This window comes from Saimiri boliviensis, chromosome 14, assembly GCF_048565385.1.
Source record: "Saimiri boliviensis isolate mSaiBol1 chromosome 14, mSaiBol1.pri, whole genome shotgun sequence".
Classification (NCBI taxonomy): Eukaryota; Metazoa; Chordata; class Mammalia; order Primates; family Cebidae; genus Saimiri; species Saimiri boliviensis.
In genome coordinates, this window is record NC_133462.1 from 45,445,638 (window position 1) to 45,461,945 (window position 16,308).

General features: G+C 58.1%; 1 protein-coding gene across 5 annotated transcripts in view; it reads right to left on the minus strand.

Annotated features, from left to right (window-relative positions):
• ARHGAP45 (Rho GTPase activating protein 45) overlaps positions 1-16,245 on the minus strand; it is a 25,845-nt gene extending 9,600 nt beyond the window's left edge. The window contains exons 1-11 of one of the 5 annotated variants that reach the window (XM_039466145.2): positions 16,091-16,245; positions 13,537-13,867; positions 8,411-8,554; positions 8,120-8,204; positions 7,961-8,033; positions 7,772-7,838; positions 7,548-7,685; positions 7,384-7,448; positions 7,068-7,178; positions 6,913-6,993; positions 2,710-2,898 (exon numbers count right to left, since the gene is read on the minus strand). In XM_039466145.2, coding sequence (XP_039322079.1) covers positions 2,710-2,898; positions 6,913-6,993; positions 7,068-7,178; positions 7,384-7,448; positions 7,548-7,685; positions 7,772-7,838; positions 7,961-8,033; positions 8,120-8,204; positions 8,411-8,554; positions 13,537-13,867; positions 16,091-16,228 — 1,422 coding nt within the window. In that variant the 5' untranslated portion in view covers positions 16,229-16,245. Of the gene's footprint in view, positions 1-2,709; positions 2,899-6,912; positions 6,994-7,067; positions 7,179-7,383; positions 7,449-7,547; positions 7,686-7,771; positions 7,839-7,960; positions 8,034-8,119; positions 8,205-8,410; positions 8,555-10,727; positions 12,152-13,536; positions 13,949-14,594; positions 14,718-14,761; positions 15,115-16,090 lie in introns of those variants that run through there. The other 4 variants (XM_074384887.1, XM_039466144.2, XM_039466146.2 and 1 more) reach the window with 4 other exon arrangements.
• Between the last annotated feature and the right edge of the window lie 63 nt (positions 16,246-16,308).

Sequence of the window (16,308 nt, forward strand, 5' to 3'; positions counted from 1 at the left end):
GGGTCGGGGGTGCACACAGAGGGAGGCTTCAGCCTGCGGTGCAGGACGGAGACATAACTCCCAGGGAGGCTGGGCTCGTGCCTGTCATCCAGCTCCCTTGAGGCAAGAGTTCAAGACCAGCCTGAGCAACACAGTCAGACATTATCTTTGTCTTTTTCTTTCTTTTTTTAATTTTTTTTAAGACTGAGTTTCACTCTGTCACCCAGGCTGGAATGCAGTGGCGTGATTTCAGCTCACCGCAACCTCCACCTCCTAGGTTCTGCCTCAGCCTCCCGAGTAGCTGGGACTACAGGCACGTGCCACCATGCCCAGCTAATTTTTTCTTTCTTTCTTTCTTCCTTTTTTTTTTTTTTAAGACGGAGTTTTGCTCTTGTTACCCAGGCTGGAGTGCAATGGCGCGATCTCGGCTCACCGCAACCTTCGCCTCCGGGGTTCAGGCAATTCTCCTGCCTCAGCCTCCCAAGTAGCTGGGATTACAGGCATGCACCACCATGCCCAGCTAATTTTTTGTATTTTTAGTAGAGACAGGGTTTCACCACGTTGACCAGGACGGTCTTGATCTCTTGACCTCGTGATCCACCCGCCTCGGCCTCCCAAAGTGCTGGGATTACAGGCGTGAGCCAACAGGCCCGGCCAAATTTTTTATATTTTTAGTAGAGATAGGGTTTCACTGTGTTAGCCAGGATGGTCTCGATCTTCTGATCTTGTGATCCACCCGCCTTGGCCTCCCAAAGTGCTGGGATTACAAGTGTGAACCACTGCACCTGGCCTTCTTTATTTTTGTTTCTTTGAGACGAAGTTTGGCTGTTCTTGCCCAAGCTGGAGTGCAGTAGCACGACCTTGACTCACTGCAACCAGTGTCTTCTGGGTTCAAGCAATTCTCCTGCCTCAGCCTCCCGAGCAGCTGCTATCACCGGCACCCACCATCACGCCCGGCTAATTTTTTGTAATTTTACTAGAGACGAGGTTTCACCATATTGGCCAAGCTGGTCTCTAACTCCTGACCTCATATGATCTGCCCACCTCAGCCTCCCAAAGGGCTAAAATTACAGGTGTAAGTCACTGCACCCAGCCTGAGATCTCGTCTCTATAAAAATTTTTTTTTTTTTTTTGAGACGGAGTGTCGCTCTTGTTACTCAGGCTGGAGTGCAATGGCGTGATCTCGGCTCACCACAACCTCCGCCTCCTGGGTTCAGGCGATTCTCCTGCCTCAGCCTCCTGAGTAGCGGGGATTACAGGCACGCGCCACCATGCCCAGCTAATTTTTTGTATTTTTAGTAGAGACAGGGTTTCACCATGTTGATCGGGATGGTCTCGATCTCTTGACCTCGTGATCCACCCGCCTCGGCCTCCCAAAGTGCTGGGATTACAGGCTTGAGCCACCGCGCCCGGCCAAAAATTTTTTTTTAAATTAGCTGGGTGCTCCCGGGCGCAGTGGCTTACGCCATAATTTCAACACTTTGGGAGGCTGAAGTGGGTGGATCACAAGGTCAGGTGTTCAAGACCAGCCTGATTAAGATGGTGAAGCCCCGTCCCTACAAAAAGCACAAAAAAATTAGCTGGGCATGGTGGTGCACGCCTGTGATCCCAGCTACTCAGGAGGCTGAGGCAGGAGAATCGTTTGAACCTGGGAGGAGGAAGTTGCAGCGAGCCGAGATCTCCACTGCACTCCAACCTGGGCCACAGAGCGAGACTCTGTCTCAAAAAAAAAAAAAAAAAAGCAGCTGGGTGCAGTGGCTCACGCCTGTAATCCCAGCACTTTGGGAGCCCAAGGCAGGTGGATCACAAGGTCAGGAGATCGAGACTACCCTGGCCAACATGGTGAAACCCTGTTTCAACTACATTAGCTGGGCGTGGTGGCGCGTGCCTGTGGTCCCAGCTACTTCGGAGGCTGAGACAGGAGAATTGCTTGAACCCAGGAGGCAGAGGTTGCAGTGAGTTGAAATTGCACCATTGAACTCCAGCCTGGACCACAGAGCGAGACTCTGTCTCAAAAAACAAAAACAAAAACAAAACAAAACAAACAAAATCCAAAAAAACAAAGGCTGGGAGTTGGTAAATTTCTTTTTTTCTTTTTCTTTTTTTTTTTTTTTGAGACAAAGTTTCGCTCTTGTTACCCAGGCTGGAGTGCAATGGCGTGATCGTGGCTCACTGCAACCTCCATTTTTTTTTTTTTTTTTTTAAAGACGGGGTTTCGGGCCGGGCGTGGTGGCTCACACCTGTAATCCCAGCACTTTGGGAGGCCGAGGCGGGTGGATCACGAGGTCAACAGATCGAGACCATCCTGGTCAACATGTTGAAACCCTGTCTCTACTAAAAATAAAAAACATTACCTGGGCGTGGTGGCGCGTGCCTGTAATCCCAGCTACTCAGGAGGCTGAGGCAGGAGAATTGCCTGAACCCAGGGGGCGGAGGTTGCAATGAGCCAAGATCACGTCATTGCACTGCAGCCTGGGTAACAAGAGCGAAACTCCGTCTCAAAAAAAAAAAAAAAAAGACAGGGTTTCACCATGTTGGTCAGGCTGGTCTTGAACTCCTGACCTCAGGTGATCCACTTTGGCCTCCAAAGTACTTGGATTACAGGCGTGAGCCACCGCGCCTGGCCTAGGGAGATGGTGTATTTCACACCAAGCATCAGTGGCCACTGCCCCTGGGTTTCTTCCTCCGGACTGTCCAGCCCGGCCTCCACCCACCCTCACCGACCCTCACCTTGTTCTTGGCCTCCTCCTCCAGCCGCCGCCGCTTGTCCAGGGTCTTGGTGACCGTGCCGCCCGCCCCAGGCGCCATGCCAGCCTGCTCCTCCTCTGCCTTGGCCACGAGGAAGCGGGCCTTGTCGTGGTCCTCGCAGCGCTGTACATAGCCCTGCTTCGCCTTCCGCAGGTTCGATTCCGCCTCTTGCTGTGGGTGCGGGAGCCGGGAGGTCACTTCCAACCCTGTCCTCTGACAGGACTCAGTCGCTGCTCCTCCCTTCCTCCCCACCCCCATCTCTCTCACCAAGACCCCATGGCCCACTGGGGCATGCACAGGACCCTGCCCAGTGATTGAGAATGGAAGAACGGGAGGAGGGCCGGGCGCGGTGGCTCACGCCTGTAATCCCAGCACTTTGGGAGGCCAAGGCGGGTGGATCACGAGGTCAAGAGATCGAGACCATCCTGGTCAACATGGTGAAACCCCGTCTCTACTAAAAATACAAAACATTAAGAGGCCGGGCGCGGTGGCTCAAGCCTGTAATCCCAGCACTTTGGGAGGCCGAGGCGGGTGGATCACGAGGTCAAGAGATCGAGACCATCCTGGTCAACATGGTGAAACCCCGTCTCTACTAAAAATACAAAAAAAATTAGCTGGGCATGGTGGTGCGTGCCTGTAATCCCAGCTACTCAGGAGGCTGAGGCAGGAGAATTGCCTGAACCCAGGAGGCGGAGGCTGCGGTGAGCCGAGATCGTGCCATTGCACTCCAGCCTGGGTAACAAGAGTGAAACTCCGTCTCAAAAAAAAAAAAAAAAAAAAAATACAAAACATTAGCTGGGCGTGCTGGCGTGTGCCTGTAATCCCAGCTACTCAGGAGGCTGAGGCAGGAGAATTGCCTGAACCCGGGCGGCGGAGGTTGCGGTGAGCCGAGATCACGCCATTGCACTCCAGCCTGGGTAACAAGAGTGAGACTCTGTCTCAACATGGCCAACATGGTGAAACCCCCTCTCTACCCAAAATATAAAAAAATTAGCCGGGTGTGGTGACACACAGCTGCAATCCCAGCTACTCGGGAGGCTGAGGCACAAGAATATCTTGAACCCAGGAGGTGGAGGTTGCAGTGAGCTGAGATTGAACCTGTGCCCTCCAGCCTGGGCAACAGAGCAAGATTCCATCTCAAAAATAAATAAATAAATAAAAGGCCAGCCACGATGGCTCCCACCTGTAATCCCAGCACTTCGGGAAGCCGAGGCGGGCAGATGACCTGAGGTTGAGAGTTAAAGACTGGCCTGACCAACGTGGAGAAACCCCATCTCTACTAAAAATACAAAATTAGCTGGGTGTGGTGGAGCATGTCTGTAATCCCAGCTACTCGGGAGGCTGAGGCAGGAGAATCGCTTGAACCTGGGAGGCGGGTATAGTGAGCCAAGATCGCGCCACTGCACTCCAGCCTGGGCGACAAGAGTGAAACTCTGACTCCAAAAAAAAAAAAAAAGAAAGAAAAAAAAAATTGCTGAGCATGGTGGCAAATGCCTGTAATCCCAGCACTTTGGGAGGCTGAAGCCCTCGGATCACGAGATCAGGAGTTCAAGACTGGCCTGGCCAACATGGTGAAACCTCATCTCTAAAACTACAGAAGTTAGCTGGGTGTGGTAGTGTGCGTCTATAATCCCAGCTGCTCAGGAGGCTGTGGCAGGAGTGTCACTTGAACCTGGGAGGCGGAGGTTGCAGTGAGCTGAGATGGAGCCACTGCACTCCAGCCAGGGCGACAGAGCAAGACTCTGTGGAAGCATTAGCGAGGGGACCCTTGGAGGAATGGGTGTCTCGTGAGCCCGCTCTGCAACCCAGGAAGCTGAGGCACAGCTGAGCTCCCAACAGAGGCACACACGGCAGCCTCCGCAGACACCCACACCATCCCCCACGGGAGCAGGCCAGCATCTCCAGGCTCTGTTGCTTTCACTTCCCTCCTCACAGACAAGAACAGAGAAGCCACCGAGGCAGGAAGCCACGCACCCACAGGTTGGCAGGAAGAGCAGTTAGTCAAAAACCTGTGGGCTCGGGGCCACACCTCACAACCTGCACCATCAGATTCACACATGAGCAAACGGACCCATCCAATTACTAGGAGATGGCCAGCCTCGCGCCTGTAATCCCAGTGCTTTGGGAGGCTGAGGCAGGAGGATCCATTGAGGCCAGGAGTTCAAGACCAGCCTGGCCAACATAGTGAAACCCCATCCCTACCAAAAAAAAAAAAAAAAAAAAAAAAAAAAAAAAAAAAATTAGCAGGGCATGGTGGTGCATACCTGTGGTCTTAGCTACTCAAGCTCAGCCTGGCCGACATGGTGAAACCCCGTCTCTACTAAAAACACAAAAATTAGCCAGGTGTGGTGGTGGGTGCCTGAAATCCCAGCTACTCAGGAGAACTACTCGAACCCAGGAGGCAGAAGTTGCAGTAAGCTGAGATCGAGCCATTGCACTCCAGCCTGGGCAACAGAGCAAGACTGTTTCTCGATTGAAAAAAAAAAAAAAAAACGACTACTACTAACAGTCATTACTGCTAACAATCACACGTTTCTACCTGGCAAAAGAGGCCACAGGTAAAATCAAAAGTCAAACAATAAATGTGGGAGGGGTATGTTAGGAGTCTAAAACTCCTATCATTAAGGCCTAAGTTCCCTAATATGTAAAAAGCTCTGACAAATCAATAATAAACCACTGTCCAATGCAAAGTATGCAAAGGATAGGAACTGAGGGTTCACGAAACGGGAAAAGCACTGCTGTGTCCTGGCAAGGTAACTTGTACACGCATGCCCCTTGACCCAGCAGTTCCATTTTGGGCACTGATCCCAGATAAACCCTCAGGCATCCTTGAGACAGGGGTACAAGCTTGTCATAGCAATGGTGTTTGTAACAGTCACAGCTCAGCCACACCCTAAAGGTCCATGAAATCAGCTACTCAACCTCCCGAGCTGAGCCCTGCACAGCAGAACAAAGGGGTCCAGGCTGCTTCCTGTTGACTGATATGGGGTGAGCCTCTCTATACAGAGGTGAGGGTAGAAATCAGGAGCAGAACAGGGTAGGAGGGGAGCTGTCCTCAGGGGCACAAAAGTGGGTAGATGTGTGTTTGCTGGTATGTACCGGAAGGAACTCGGAGGGTGCATCTCACCAGACCCTGTTAACATAAGGTGCAAACTAACAAAACTGGGCAACACAGTGAGCACACAAAATGAGCCGGGTATGATGGCTGGTGCCTGCAGACCCAGCAGCTCGGGGTCATTTGAGCCCAGGAAGTCAAGTCTGCAGTGAGGTATGATTGCATCGCTATACTCCAGCCTGAGTGACAGGGCCGGGCGTGGTGGCTCACGCCTGTAATCCCAGCACTTTGGGAGGCCGAGGCGGGTGGATCACGAGGTCAAGAGATCGAGACCATCCTGGTCAACATGGTGAAACCCCGTCCTACTAAACAAACAAAAAATTAGCTGGGCGTGGTGGCGCGTGCCTGTAATCCCAGCTACTCAGGAGGCTGAGGCAGGAGAATTGCCTGAACCCGGGAGGCGGAGGTTGCGGTGAGCGGAGATCGCGCCATTGCACTCCAGCCTGGGTAACAAGAGCGAAACTCCGTCTCAAACAAACAAACAAACAAACAAACAAACAAAAAAACCCCACTGAGGTCAGGAGTTCAAGACTAGCCTCACCACTATGGTGAAACCCCGTCTCTACTAAAAATAACAAAAATCAGCCAGGTGTGGTGGACGGCTCCTGTAATCCTAGCTGCTAGGGAGTCTAAGGCAGAACTGTTTGAACTGGGGAGGCAGAAGTTGCAGTGACCTGAGATGGCGCCATGGCACTCCAGCCTGGGCAACACAGCAAGACTCCATCTCAAGGAAAAAAAAAAAAAAAAAAAATGCAGGCAGAGCATGGAGCCTTCACTAGTCCTGAAGGAGGATCAGTCTCCCTCCAACCCAGGGACCTGCTGCTCACAACCAAGGGAGGCACGGCTTCTCCCCATTTCTTCAGGCACAGAGTGCGCCCTGGGGTCCTGGGTCCTCCCAGGTAGAGCTGGGGGCTGCTGGGACTGCAGGGAGGAGGGACTCCCCCCTCCCTCCCTCCTGCCCCCTCCCCCTCCCGCCCCCTCCATCCCTCCCTCCCGCCCTCTCCCCCCTTCCACTCCCTCTCTCCTTCCCTCCCCCCTCCCTCCCTCCCGCCCCCTCCCTCCTGCCTCACCAGCTTCCTCTGGGCACGGTGCCAGGCCTCCTTGATCTCCTTCCTGCGCTTCTCATGTTCAAGCCGCCGCAGGGTCAGGGGCTGGGGGAAGAGGAGCTGTGAGCGGGTACCCTGGAGACACCCTCACCCAGCCCGCCCTCCCAGGCACCACCCACCTGCATGAAGGTCTGGGTCTGCAAGGTGCCCACGGCCTGCACCATGCTGTGGCCGAACTCCAGGTCCTGCTCCAGGGCCAGCGAGTAGATGGACAGGAGCGGCATGTGCGGCTGTGGGTGGGGGCAGGATCACGGGGTGGGGAGGGATGGAGGCAGGGCAGCCCCAGCATCCCCAGCCACCACCTCCCTGGTCCCTGCGGCCACCCCCATTAATAGAGAGGGGAAGCCCCTGGCCTTGGCCCCTGGGGCCTGAAATGGGGGCTGAGACTCACAGCCGGGCCCAGGGACCCCCACCACATGCCCACGGGGCCCCCACCTGCTGCATGACGCTCTGTCTGCAGTTGTGAACGATCTTCTGCAGGCCCTTGGCAAACTCCATCTCTGCAGGCCAGGGAGGGGTGTGAGAAGCCGGGTCAGGCCTTCCCAGCTCACCCAGAGGCCCCCCTCCAGGCCCGCCGTGCTGGGACCCGCAGCCCTCACCCAGCGTGGTCCGCTTCTCCAGGTAGCTGATGAGATCCTTCATGTACTTCGCCATGTTCTTAGCATACAGCAGCGCGGCGTCCACGCCGCCCTCACAGCGCTGCAGCAGCACGTCCACCTCCTCGACGGGCAGGCAGCCTGCAGGGGACGAGGCCCGCTCAGCCTGGCCCAGCCCCGCAGCTGCCCACCCCTCGAATGCCCGCCTGCCGCTGGGTGGGGCTTACCAGTGTCGCAGTCCTCAAGGCCGGGAGGGGTGCCCTCACTCCCCGGTCCATACAGGCTTTCCATGGACTGTAGGTTAGAGACGCAGGTGAGACCAGCCCCTGAGGGGGATGGTTGCCACCCACTACCCTGGACAGACAGGGAGACCGAGGTGCTCAGGGGAAGCAGGGTGACTGGCCCACCCCACTCACCTGGCTTGCGTCCCCGGGAGGCACTGCTAGGAGGGTGCTGCTGTCCACTTCACCCATGAGGAACTCGGACACTCTGCAGGGCCGGGGGGGGGGTCACCATCGAGGGACACCCGGGCCCCCAACGCTCCCTCACTCTGCCCCACAGGCTCCCGTGCTCACGTGCTGCTGAAGGCCACAGCGATCGTCTCCAGGGCCTTCTCAAACTCCTGTTTCTCCAGATCATTGTTGCACTCGTAATGGAAGGCTGGGAGGCAGAGACAAGGACAAGGACGTGGGCCCACCCTGGGAGGTGACAGTCCCTGCAAGAACTGATGGGAGCCCTTAACCCAGGGGGAGCAGCACGGAGCTGCTGTGCCTATGGAACTCCTATGCATCCTTCAAAACCCTCTTTAAACATGTCCGCCTCCGGGACGCCCTTCCAGGCAGAGAGCCCTGTTCCAGCAGGCTGACCTTTGACCTTGGCGATGAGGGTGCCGGCTGCTGTGAGCGTCTCCACGGTGTTCAGCAGTGGGTACTTGGAGATGACCTGACGCATGACACGCAGGGCCTCACCCAGGCACTCATGGGCCAGTGGGCGGCGAGCCTCAAGGAGGTCTGCTGGGCAGAGTCGGCGTGAGCAGTGGCGTGGGGCCCACTCCCAGGGAAGGTCTGTCCACCTCCTCCCTCCTCTTTGGAGCTCCTGTTCCCAGATGGGGAAACTGAGGCAGGGGTGGCAGCGCGCAGATGCCCGGGGCTCACTTTGAGACCTCAGATAGGGCACTGTCCCTCTCCGGGCTGCCGGCCAGGTCATCAAAGACCTCAGAGCACTCTTCCTGTCCCTCCAGAAAGCAAACTGCCTCTTGTCCTTGAAGCAACAGTCCTGCAGCCCCTTCTCCATGCAGCCCACCAGGCAAACCCTTCCTTGCCCTAACCCCTCAGGACAGCTCAAAGCCCCGTCCAGGTCTCTCTCTCTGCCCTTCCTAACTGGGTGAGGAAACTGAGGCATAGCGATGGGAAGCCATTTCTCAACAATCACACAGCTTTTCCCTCTATACTAGCTTTGAAGGCATGAGAACGCCAGGCAGAGGGATCCTGCCTGGCTTTATCTCCAGGGCAGCAGGGAGCCATAGAAGGTGTTAAGAGCAGAGGAAGGTGGTGGTCAGCTCTGACTGTTGGAACCTGGCTTTTACTGCCCTCATCAGCCAGGCATAGTGAGTGGCTCACACCTGTGAGCTCACACTTCGGGAGGCTGAGGCAGGAGGATGACTTGACCCCAGGAATTCAAGACCAGCCTGAGCAATACAGTGAGACCCTGTGTCTGTAAAAAATAAAGAGGAGGCCGGGCGCGGTGGCTCACACCTGTCCTCCCAGCACTTTGGGAGGCCGAGGCGGGCGGATCACGAGGTCAAGAGATCGAGACCATCCTGGTCAACATGGTGAAACCCCATCTCTACTAAAAATACAAAAATTAGCTGGGCATGGTGGCACGTGCCTGTAATCCCAGCTACTCAGGAGGCTGAGGCGGGAGAATTGCCTGAACCCAGGAGGCGGAGGTTGCGGTGAGCCGAGATCGCGCCATTGCACTCCAGCCTGGGTGACAAGAGCGAAACTCCGTCTCAAAAAAAAAAAAAAAAAGAAAAAAAAGAAAGAAAGAAAGAAAAATAAAATAAAGAACAAAAAGGTAAATGCCCTCATCAAAAGTTCTCAACTGGAAGAAGAAAAAAGCAGAGAGGGCCAAGCGCTGTGATCCCAGAACTGTTGGAGGCCGAGGCGGGCAGATCACTTGAGGTCAGGAGTTCAAGACCAGCCAGGCCAACAAGAAAATCCTGCCTCTGCTAAAAATGCAACAATTAGCTGGTGTGGGTGGTGCTCCCCTGTAATCCTGGCTACTGGGGAGGCTGAGGCAGGAGAATCGCTTGAACCCGGGAGGCAGAGGTTGCAGTGAGCCGAGATTGCGCCCCTGCGCTCCAGCCTGGGCAACAACAAAAGAGAAAAGAAAAGAAAAAAAAAGACCGAAACCTAAAATGCAATAAAATAAAATAAAATATATAAAAAAAAAAAAAAAAAAAAAAAAGAAACAGGCCGGGCGCGGTGGCTCACGCCTGTAATCCAAGCACTTTGGAGGCCAAGGCGGGCGGATCACCTGAGGTCAGGAGTTCAAGACCAGCCTGACCCACATAGTGAAACCCCGTTTTTTTGTTTGTTTTTTTTTTTTTTTTAAAAAAAAAAAAGGAAGGAAGAAAGAAAGAAACAAGCCGAGAATCCAGGAGAAATAACCAGAGCCAGGCACACACCGTGTAGTGGAAACACACCCACGGGATTCGTGGAAGACACTGAGGCCGGGGTGGGGGGGGACAGCTCTGACGCCTGACGGTGCCCCGCATGCTAAGTGGAACCTGAAACCGTAAGTGCTCCATCCCTTTCCGCGCTGAGGACCCCGGCTGAATGTCACCTCCGGGAGGAGACCGCCCCGCCTCGGACCCCGAGCCGGAGCCCGTCTTTGCTGCCGGAGGCGAGGCGGACTCCGGGCACCGGCCTGCGCTCCAGGCACCTGGGGGGAAGCCAGTTAGCTCCTTCCCGGGACCTTCCCGCCGCGCAGCTGGACCCCCGCGGTCCCTGTGCACCCCCAACCTGGGGAGCCAGCGCGACCCCCTGCGCAGCGCGGGGATGCCCACATGGGCGCAGCCAGGGTCGGCGCGCGGCAGCTGCTGCTCCCCAATCGCGGGCCCGAGCGCCACGTGCTCCCGGACGGGCTGGGGGACCGCGCGCCCCACACCTGTCCCGTCACTTCGGGGGCCCGCCCGGCAGCGCGCGGGGCCCAGGTCCAGCGCCGGGTTCGCGGTCCCGCAGATGCACATGGCGCGGCCGTCGGGGCGCGGAGACCGCGAGCGCGTGGGGCCCGGCAGCTGACCGACGGGGGTCTCCGGTGGCTGCCAGAGGCCAAACCGGCTCCGGCCAGTCTGGAGGCCCCGCCCCCGCGAGGGAAACCCCGCCCCGGTGTCCCCTTCACCCGCCCCGGCTGGGGAGGGGCTAGTCGAAGCGGGGAGTGTTGAGGACGAGAGGGGAAACTGAGGCCCAGACCCGAAGCCCCGGAACGAGGCGGCCCGGGAAGAGTCGGGGCGGCCCCAGGGTGTCCACCCCGCCCATGTGGGCCATGCATGCGGGTCCCCAAGCTGCGGGGTGGACCCCACAACCATCACTGCAGGCAGAGGATGTCTGGTGATGGCTCAGCAACCCTGCGGGGCTATCATGGTGGCCCCATTTATGGACAAGTCACCTGAGACCTAGAGAGGGAAGGGTCTCGCCAGGGTCTCAGCAGCTAAGAGGCACCGGAACTGGAGCCCTCGTCCTAGCGACCAGCGCCTCCTCCGGCCTGGGGCAGCCCCAAGGCGCACAGAAGGTGCTCCCAGCCGAGCGTGGTGGCTCAGGCCTGTTATTCCAGCACTTTGGGAGGCAGATCCCAGAGAATAGCTTTAGCTCTGGAGTTCTAGACCAGCCTGCCCATGGGGAGACCCCGACCCTACAAAAAAAATACAAAAATTGGGCGGGTGCAGTGACTCATGCTTGTAATCCTAGCACTTTGGGAGGCCGAGGTGGGTGGATCACTTGAGGTCAGGAGTTTAAAACCAGCCTGGCCAATATGGTGAAATGCCATCTCTACTAAAAATACAAAAAAATCAAAATCAAAATAATTAGCTGGTCACGCTAGCATGCACCTGTCATCCCAGCTACTCAGAAGGCCGAGGCAGGAGAATCACTTGAACCCAGGAGGTGGAGGTTGCAGTGAACTGAGCTCTAATCCTTGCCCTCCAGCCTGGGTGACAGTGAGACTGTCTCAAAAAAACAAAAAACAAAAAACAAAAAAAAAACTTAGGCTGGCATGGTGGCTCACGCCTGTAATCCCAGCCCTTTGGGAGATGGAGGAAGGCGGATCACAAGGTCAGGGGTTTGAGACCAGCCTGGCCAATATTGTGAAACCCCGCCTGTACTAAATATACAAAAATTGGCCGGGCGCGGTGGCTCAAGCCTGTAATCCCAGCACTTTGGGAGGCCGAGGCGGGTGGATCACGAGGTCAAGAGATCGAGACCATCCTGGTCAACATGGTGAAACCCCGTCTCTACTAAAACTACTAAAAATTAGCTGGGCATGGTGGCATGTGCCTGTAATCCCAGCCACTCAGGAGGCTGAGGCAGGAGAATTGCCCTGAACCCAGGAGGCGGAGGTTGCGGTGAGCCGAGATCGTGCCATTACACTCCAGCCTGGGTAACAAAAGCGAAACTCGGTCTCAAAAAAAAAAAAAAAAAAAAAAAAAAAAAAATATATATATATATATATATATATATATACATATATACACACACACCAAAATTATGCGGGTGTCGCAGCATGGGCCTGTAGCCACAGCTACTCGGGAGGCAGAGATGGGAGGATGGCTTAAGCCCAGAAGTTTGAGGCCACAGTCAGCTTCGATCACACCACTGCACTCCAGCCTGGGCAACAGAGCAAGACCCTTTATCAAAACAAAGAAAGTGTCCCGGCCTGGCTGGCCCAGTTCGGACCTCCTGCAGGAGCCTGGGAGCTGAGCCCTTCCCAGGCCAGGCCTCCAAGGAAGCGCCAGGATCGGAAAGGAACTGAGATTAGGATTTCTCCAGGAAACCAGCCTAGCCCCCGCCTCTGGGACCAGATAACCCCGGGGGCTCCCACTCCTCCCAACAGTGACCAGGCCTTCCCCAGCTAGTGCCCTGAAGGCACAGCGGCTACTCAGCCACCTGAGGTCCAATCCTGGCTCTGCCCTGCCCTGGCTGGGTGAGCCGAGAGTCAGGGCCTCACGAGAGACTCAGTTTCGTCGTCTGTAAAATGGGCAGCTGCAGGGAGCTGATCAGGGCGCCTGGCACGACCCTGGCACTGTGGTTTCTGGGAGGAGCCGGGGCTGAAGGCACATGAGGTGCCCGCTGGGCTGCCAGGGACAAACAGGAAGCAGATGAAAATAACTCGGCAGGAAGCAGAGCTGTCAGCGGCCGCGTGGAAGAGAAAACGGAACTGCTGGCCTGCAGGCCACTGAGTCCCGGCACCTCCAGCCGCCTGACGCCCCCATCCTTCCCCTCACTGCGGCCCCTGAACCTCTCTCCACCCAGACCTCAGCCAACCCCCCGTTTGCGTCATTCGAAAACGCAGATCTGCTCCCATCTGTCCTGTGCTGAAACACCTTCTATGGCTCCCCATTGCCCTTCTGCCTGGCATCAGGCCTTTATCCCACACCAGCGCGCCCACACCTCGGCCCCCAAATGCATGGGGGCCACGTTTCCATGTTTCTGAGCCTGTGGATGGGACGTTACCTCTGCTTTTCCCTCCCAATTGCCATCAGATACTTAAAAGAAATCAATTGGGCAGCCTCCTGAGACTGAGTACACTCAGAGACACCCCTACCAAACTCTTACACATCCCTCAGAGCCTTAGTGGTCACGGCCTCTTCTACACGGCACTGTCGTTCCCTTCTGAGCCTCCCCAAGTCCCTCCCCCCATCCTCTCTTGGGTTGGAGACATCCGTATCTAGCTCTGTCTCCCACCCAGGCCTCAGTGTCCCGGTGGCTCTCACCGTCATTCAACACACACTCCTTGAGCTTCTCAAGGCCCTCAGCGAAGCGGGCCACGTCCGCCAGCAGGTGGGAGATGTCTTCCACGGCATCAGGGCCGGCGCCCTCAGAGGGCAGCTCGCCCGGGCTGGGAGCTGTCAGCGGGCTCCGGTGGCTCCGGCCCAGTGTCCAGGAGGCGGCACCCGACAGCGGGAAGCCAGCTGCACTGGCGTGGCGGCTCAGGCTGGTGGGCCGCTTGAGGGTGCCCGTGGCCTTGACGCCAGAGGACCCGGCAGGCGGCTCCAGGCTCGGTCCGGGGATCGCGGCATCCGCCCCATCCTTCCTGGGCAGCTCCTTGGGCAGGTCCGAGGGGGACTCGTTAAAGGGATTTTCCAGCCTGGACACTGTCTCAGTTTCCCCAGAAATGAAGTGGGGCTGTGGAGGGCCATCGTCACCCTGACCCCGCAGGGGTCAGAGGCCAGGGGTCACAGGCCCGAGATTTGGGAGTGTACCCCCCACCTATTACCCAACATCCTCTTCCCTACAGCTTTCACAAACAACGGTCCTGGCCCAAACCACAGCCGGGGCGGGGCCTGCGGGGAGGCGCGGGAGAGGGGTCCCCACTTCCTGGTGGGGGTGGGGATGGTCTTCAGCCCTTCTAGCTCTACCCCCCTCAGGCTTCTACATATAAGGCTGCTACTTTAAGTAAAGACACCTGTGACTAGGTGCGTACCCTGAAGGTCTGTAGTCCCCCGACCCTATGGACAGCCCCAGGCCATGTAGACACCCCCAACCTCCAAGCTTTGTAGACACCCCAGGCCTGGAGACGCTCCCCAGCCCTGGTACCTGCTGGACCGCATGAGAGGGATCTGCTGCCCCGGGGAAACCTTCAACCCGATAGCCAGGCCACAGCCCTCCCACGTCCACGGCTCCTGGAGCCCCCAGACTGCCTAAGCCCTCGCCCCACAGAGACCCAAACCTGGCATAGCCCCACCCTGGTCCCCTCCCTTCCCGCTCCCTGGCCCCGCAGCCGGCCCTGGACGCAGTGGAGAGAGGCGGCCCCCACTCCCAGGGTCCCTACCGTCAGCTGAACGCCAGGGTCCCGGTCTCTCTGCCGTCCCACCCGGCAGGGGCTGTAGCTGGCACGGGCCCCCAGCCGCCGCCCCAGCATGGTCCCCGAGCGCAGGGCGCGTCCCGGTCCCCCCGCGGCCCGTGTCAGCCCCGGGTCCCCGCCCCGGCTCCACTCACCCCTGAGGGCTGCGGGCTGGGGCTTCCCGCGCGGTTCTTTTTGGAGATGGAAGGGGTTTTCATGAGCTCCCGTTTCTTCCTGGAGAACATGACGGGGCCCGGGCCGGGAGCCCGAGGCGGGCCGGCTGGGCGGGACGGGCCAGGGGTCTCAGCGCCGCAGCTCCCCCAGGCCGCCTGGGGACCACATTGTCACCGGCCACCCCCTCCCCAGCTGTCAGGCCCACGTGACGGGCCCGGCCGTCACCGACGGGCCCTCCCCGCGACAGGAAAAGGCTTCGGGGAGGCGGCGGTGCGGCCTCGCCCCCAACCCTGCCCGGCCTCGGGCTGCGGCTCCGTGGAGTGGGCGCGAAGGTGAGGTCGCAGGCCCCGCCCCAGCCCCGGGCCGCGCCCCCCGCTTCCGCTTTCGGGAGCTCAGAGCCGCGCCGCTCGCGCGGAATGGAACCGGGGAGCCCCTGGCTGGCGCTGGGGCTCTTGGCGGGCACAGGGTGGCCGACTGCAGGGTGCTGACCGTCACTCATGGACGCGCCTGGGCGTGCACAGACACGTGTGCATGATGACACACGGTGACATGGACCTCCACACGCGCTCAGACGCCACCAAGCTCCCGGGGCCTCGCCCTCAGACCCCAGACACACGCACGGGCCGAAGCTGCGCCCCTGCAGCCCCCTTATTCCTGAAGGCGAACCCCAGCTCCACCCTCCAGGCAGGCACCTTCCCTGCAGACCCTAGGGCAGGGAAGGGCAGGGCAGAGTAGGGTCACCCCATCACCCATCCTGCAGCCCCATGAGGTGGGCCGGGTCAGGACAGGTGGGGAAACTGAGGCCCAGAATCGAAGCCCTGGGGGCAAGGAAGTTCAGGAAGAGTCAGAACAGTCCAGGTTACTCGGCCCTGTCCTTGTGGGCCCCAGCCCCCACCGCTGGGCTGCCTCCATGGGGGTCCCCAAGCTGTGGTGTGGACCCCACCATATGCTGAGGACATCTGGTTATGTCTCGGCAGCCTTGTGGGCCGTATCAGGTTGCTCCAGACTTCAGCACTGCCCTGAGCTAAGGTCCCCGCCCCAGCCTCCCATGCTGCATTCCAGGGACTCCGGACCACCGGACGTGCTGGGCAGCAGGACGCAGGCACCCGTGGCTGATAACAGCCTGAGGCAGCACTGACCCAGAGCAGGGGCATCTGCAGGCGGACAGATCCCGGCCTCCCACTTTCCCCCACCCCCCGCCGAGTAAACTCTCTCCCCTCCCCAGGTCTCCCTGATCTCCCCTTTCAGAACCCCACCCCCAATCCCAAAACCCCAACCTCTCTCCTTTCCCAAACTCCATTCCCACCTACCTCGGGTGGGAGGGGCGGGTCTCCCAGGCACAGGACACGAAGGTCACAGCCCCCAGCTCCAATTCCAGCTCTCCAGGCCCGGGTCCAAGCACAAACCCAGCCCAGCAGACCCTTGAGAACTCTTTGCCCCTGACTCATGGCTCTGAGGGCCAGGATCAGGGGGTGAGGGGCAGCTGGATGTCAGGCCGGCTTCTGGCCCGGCCAGGGGGCCTGTGCTC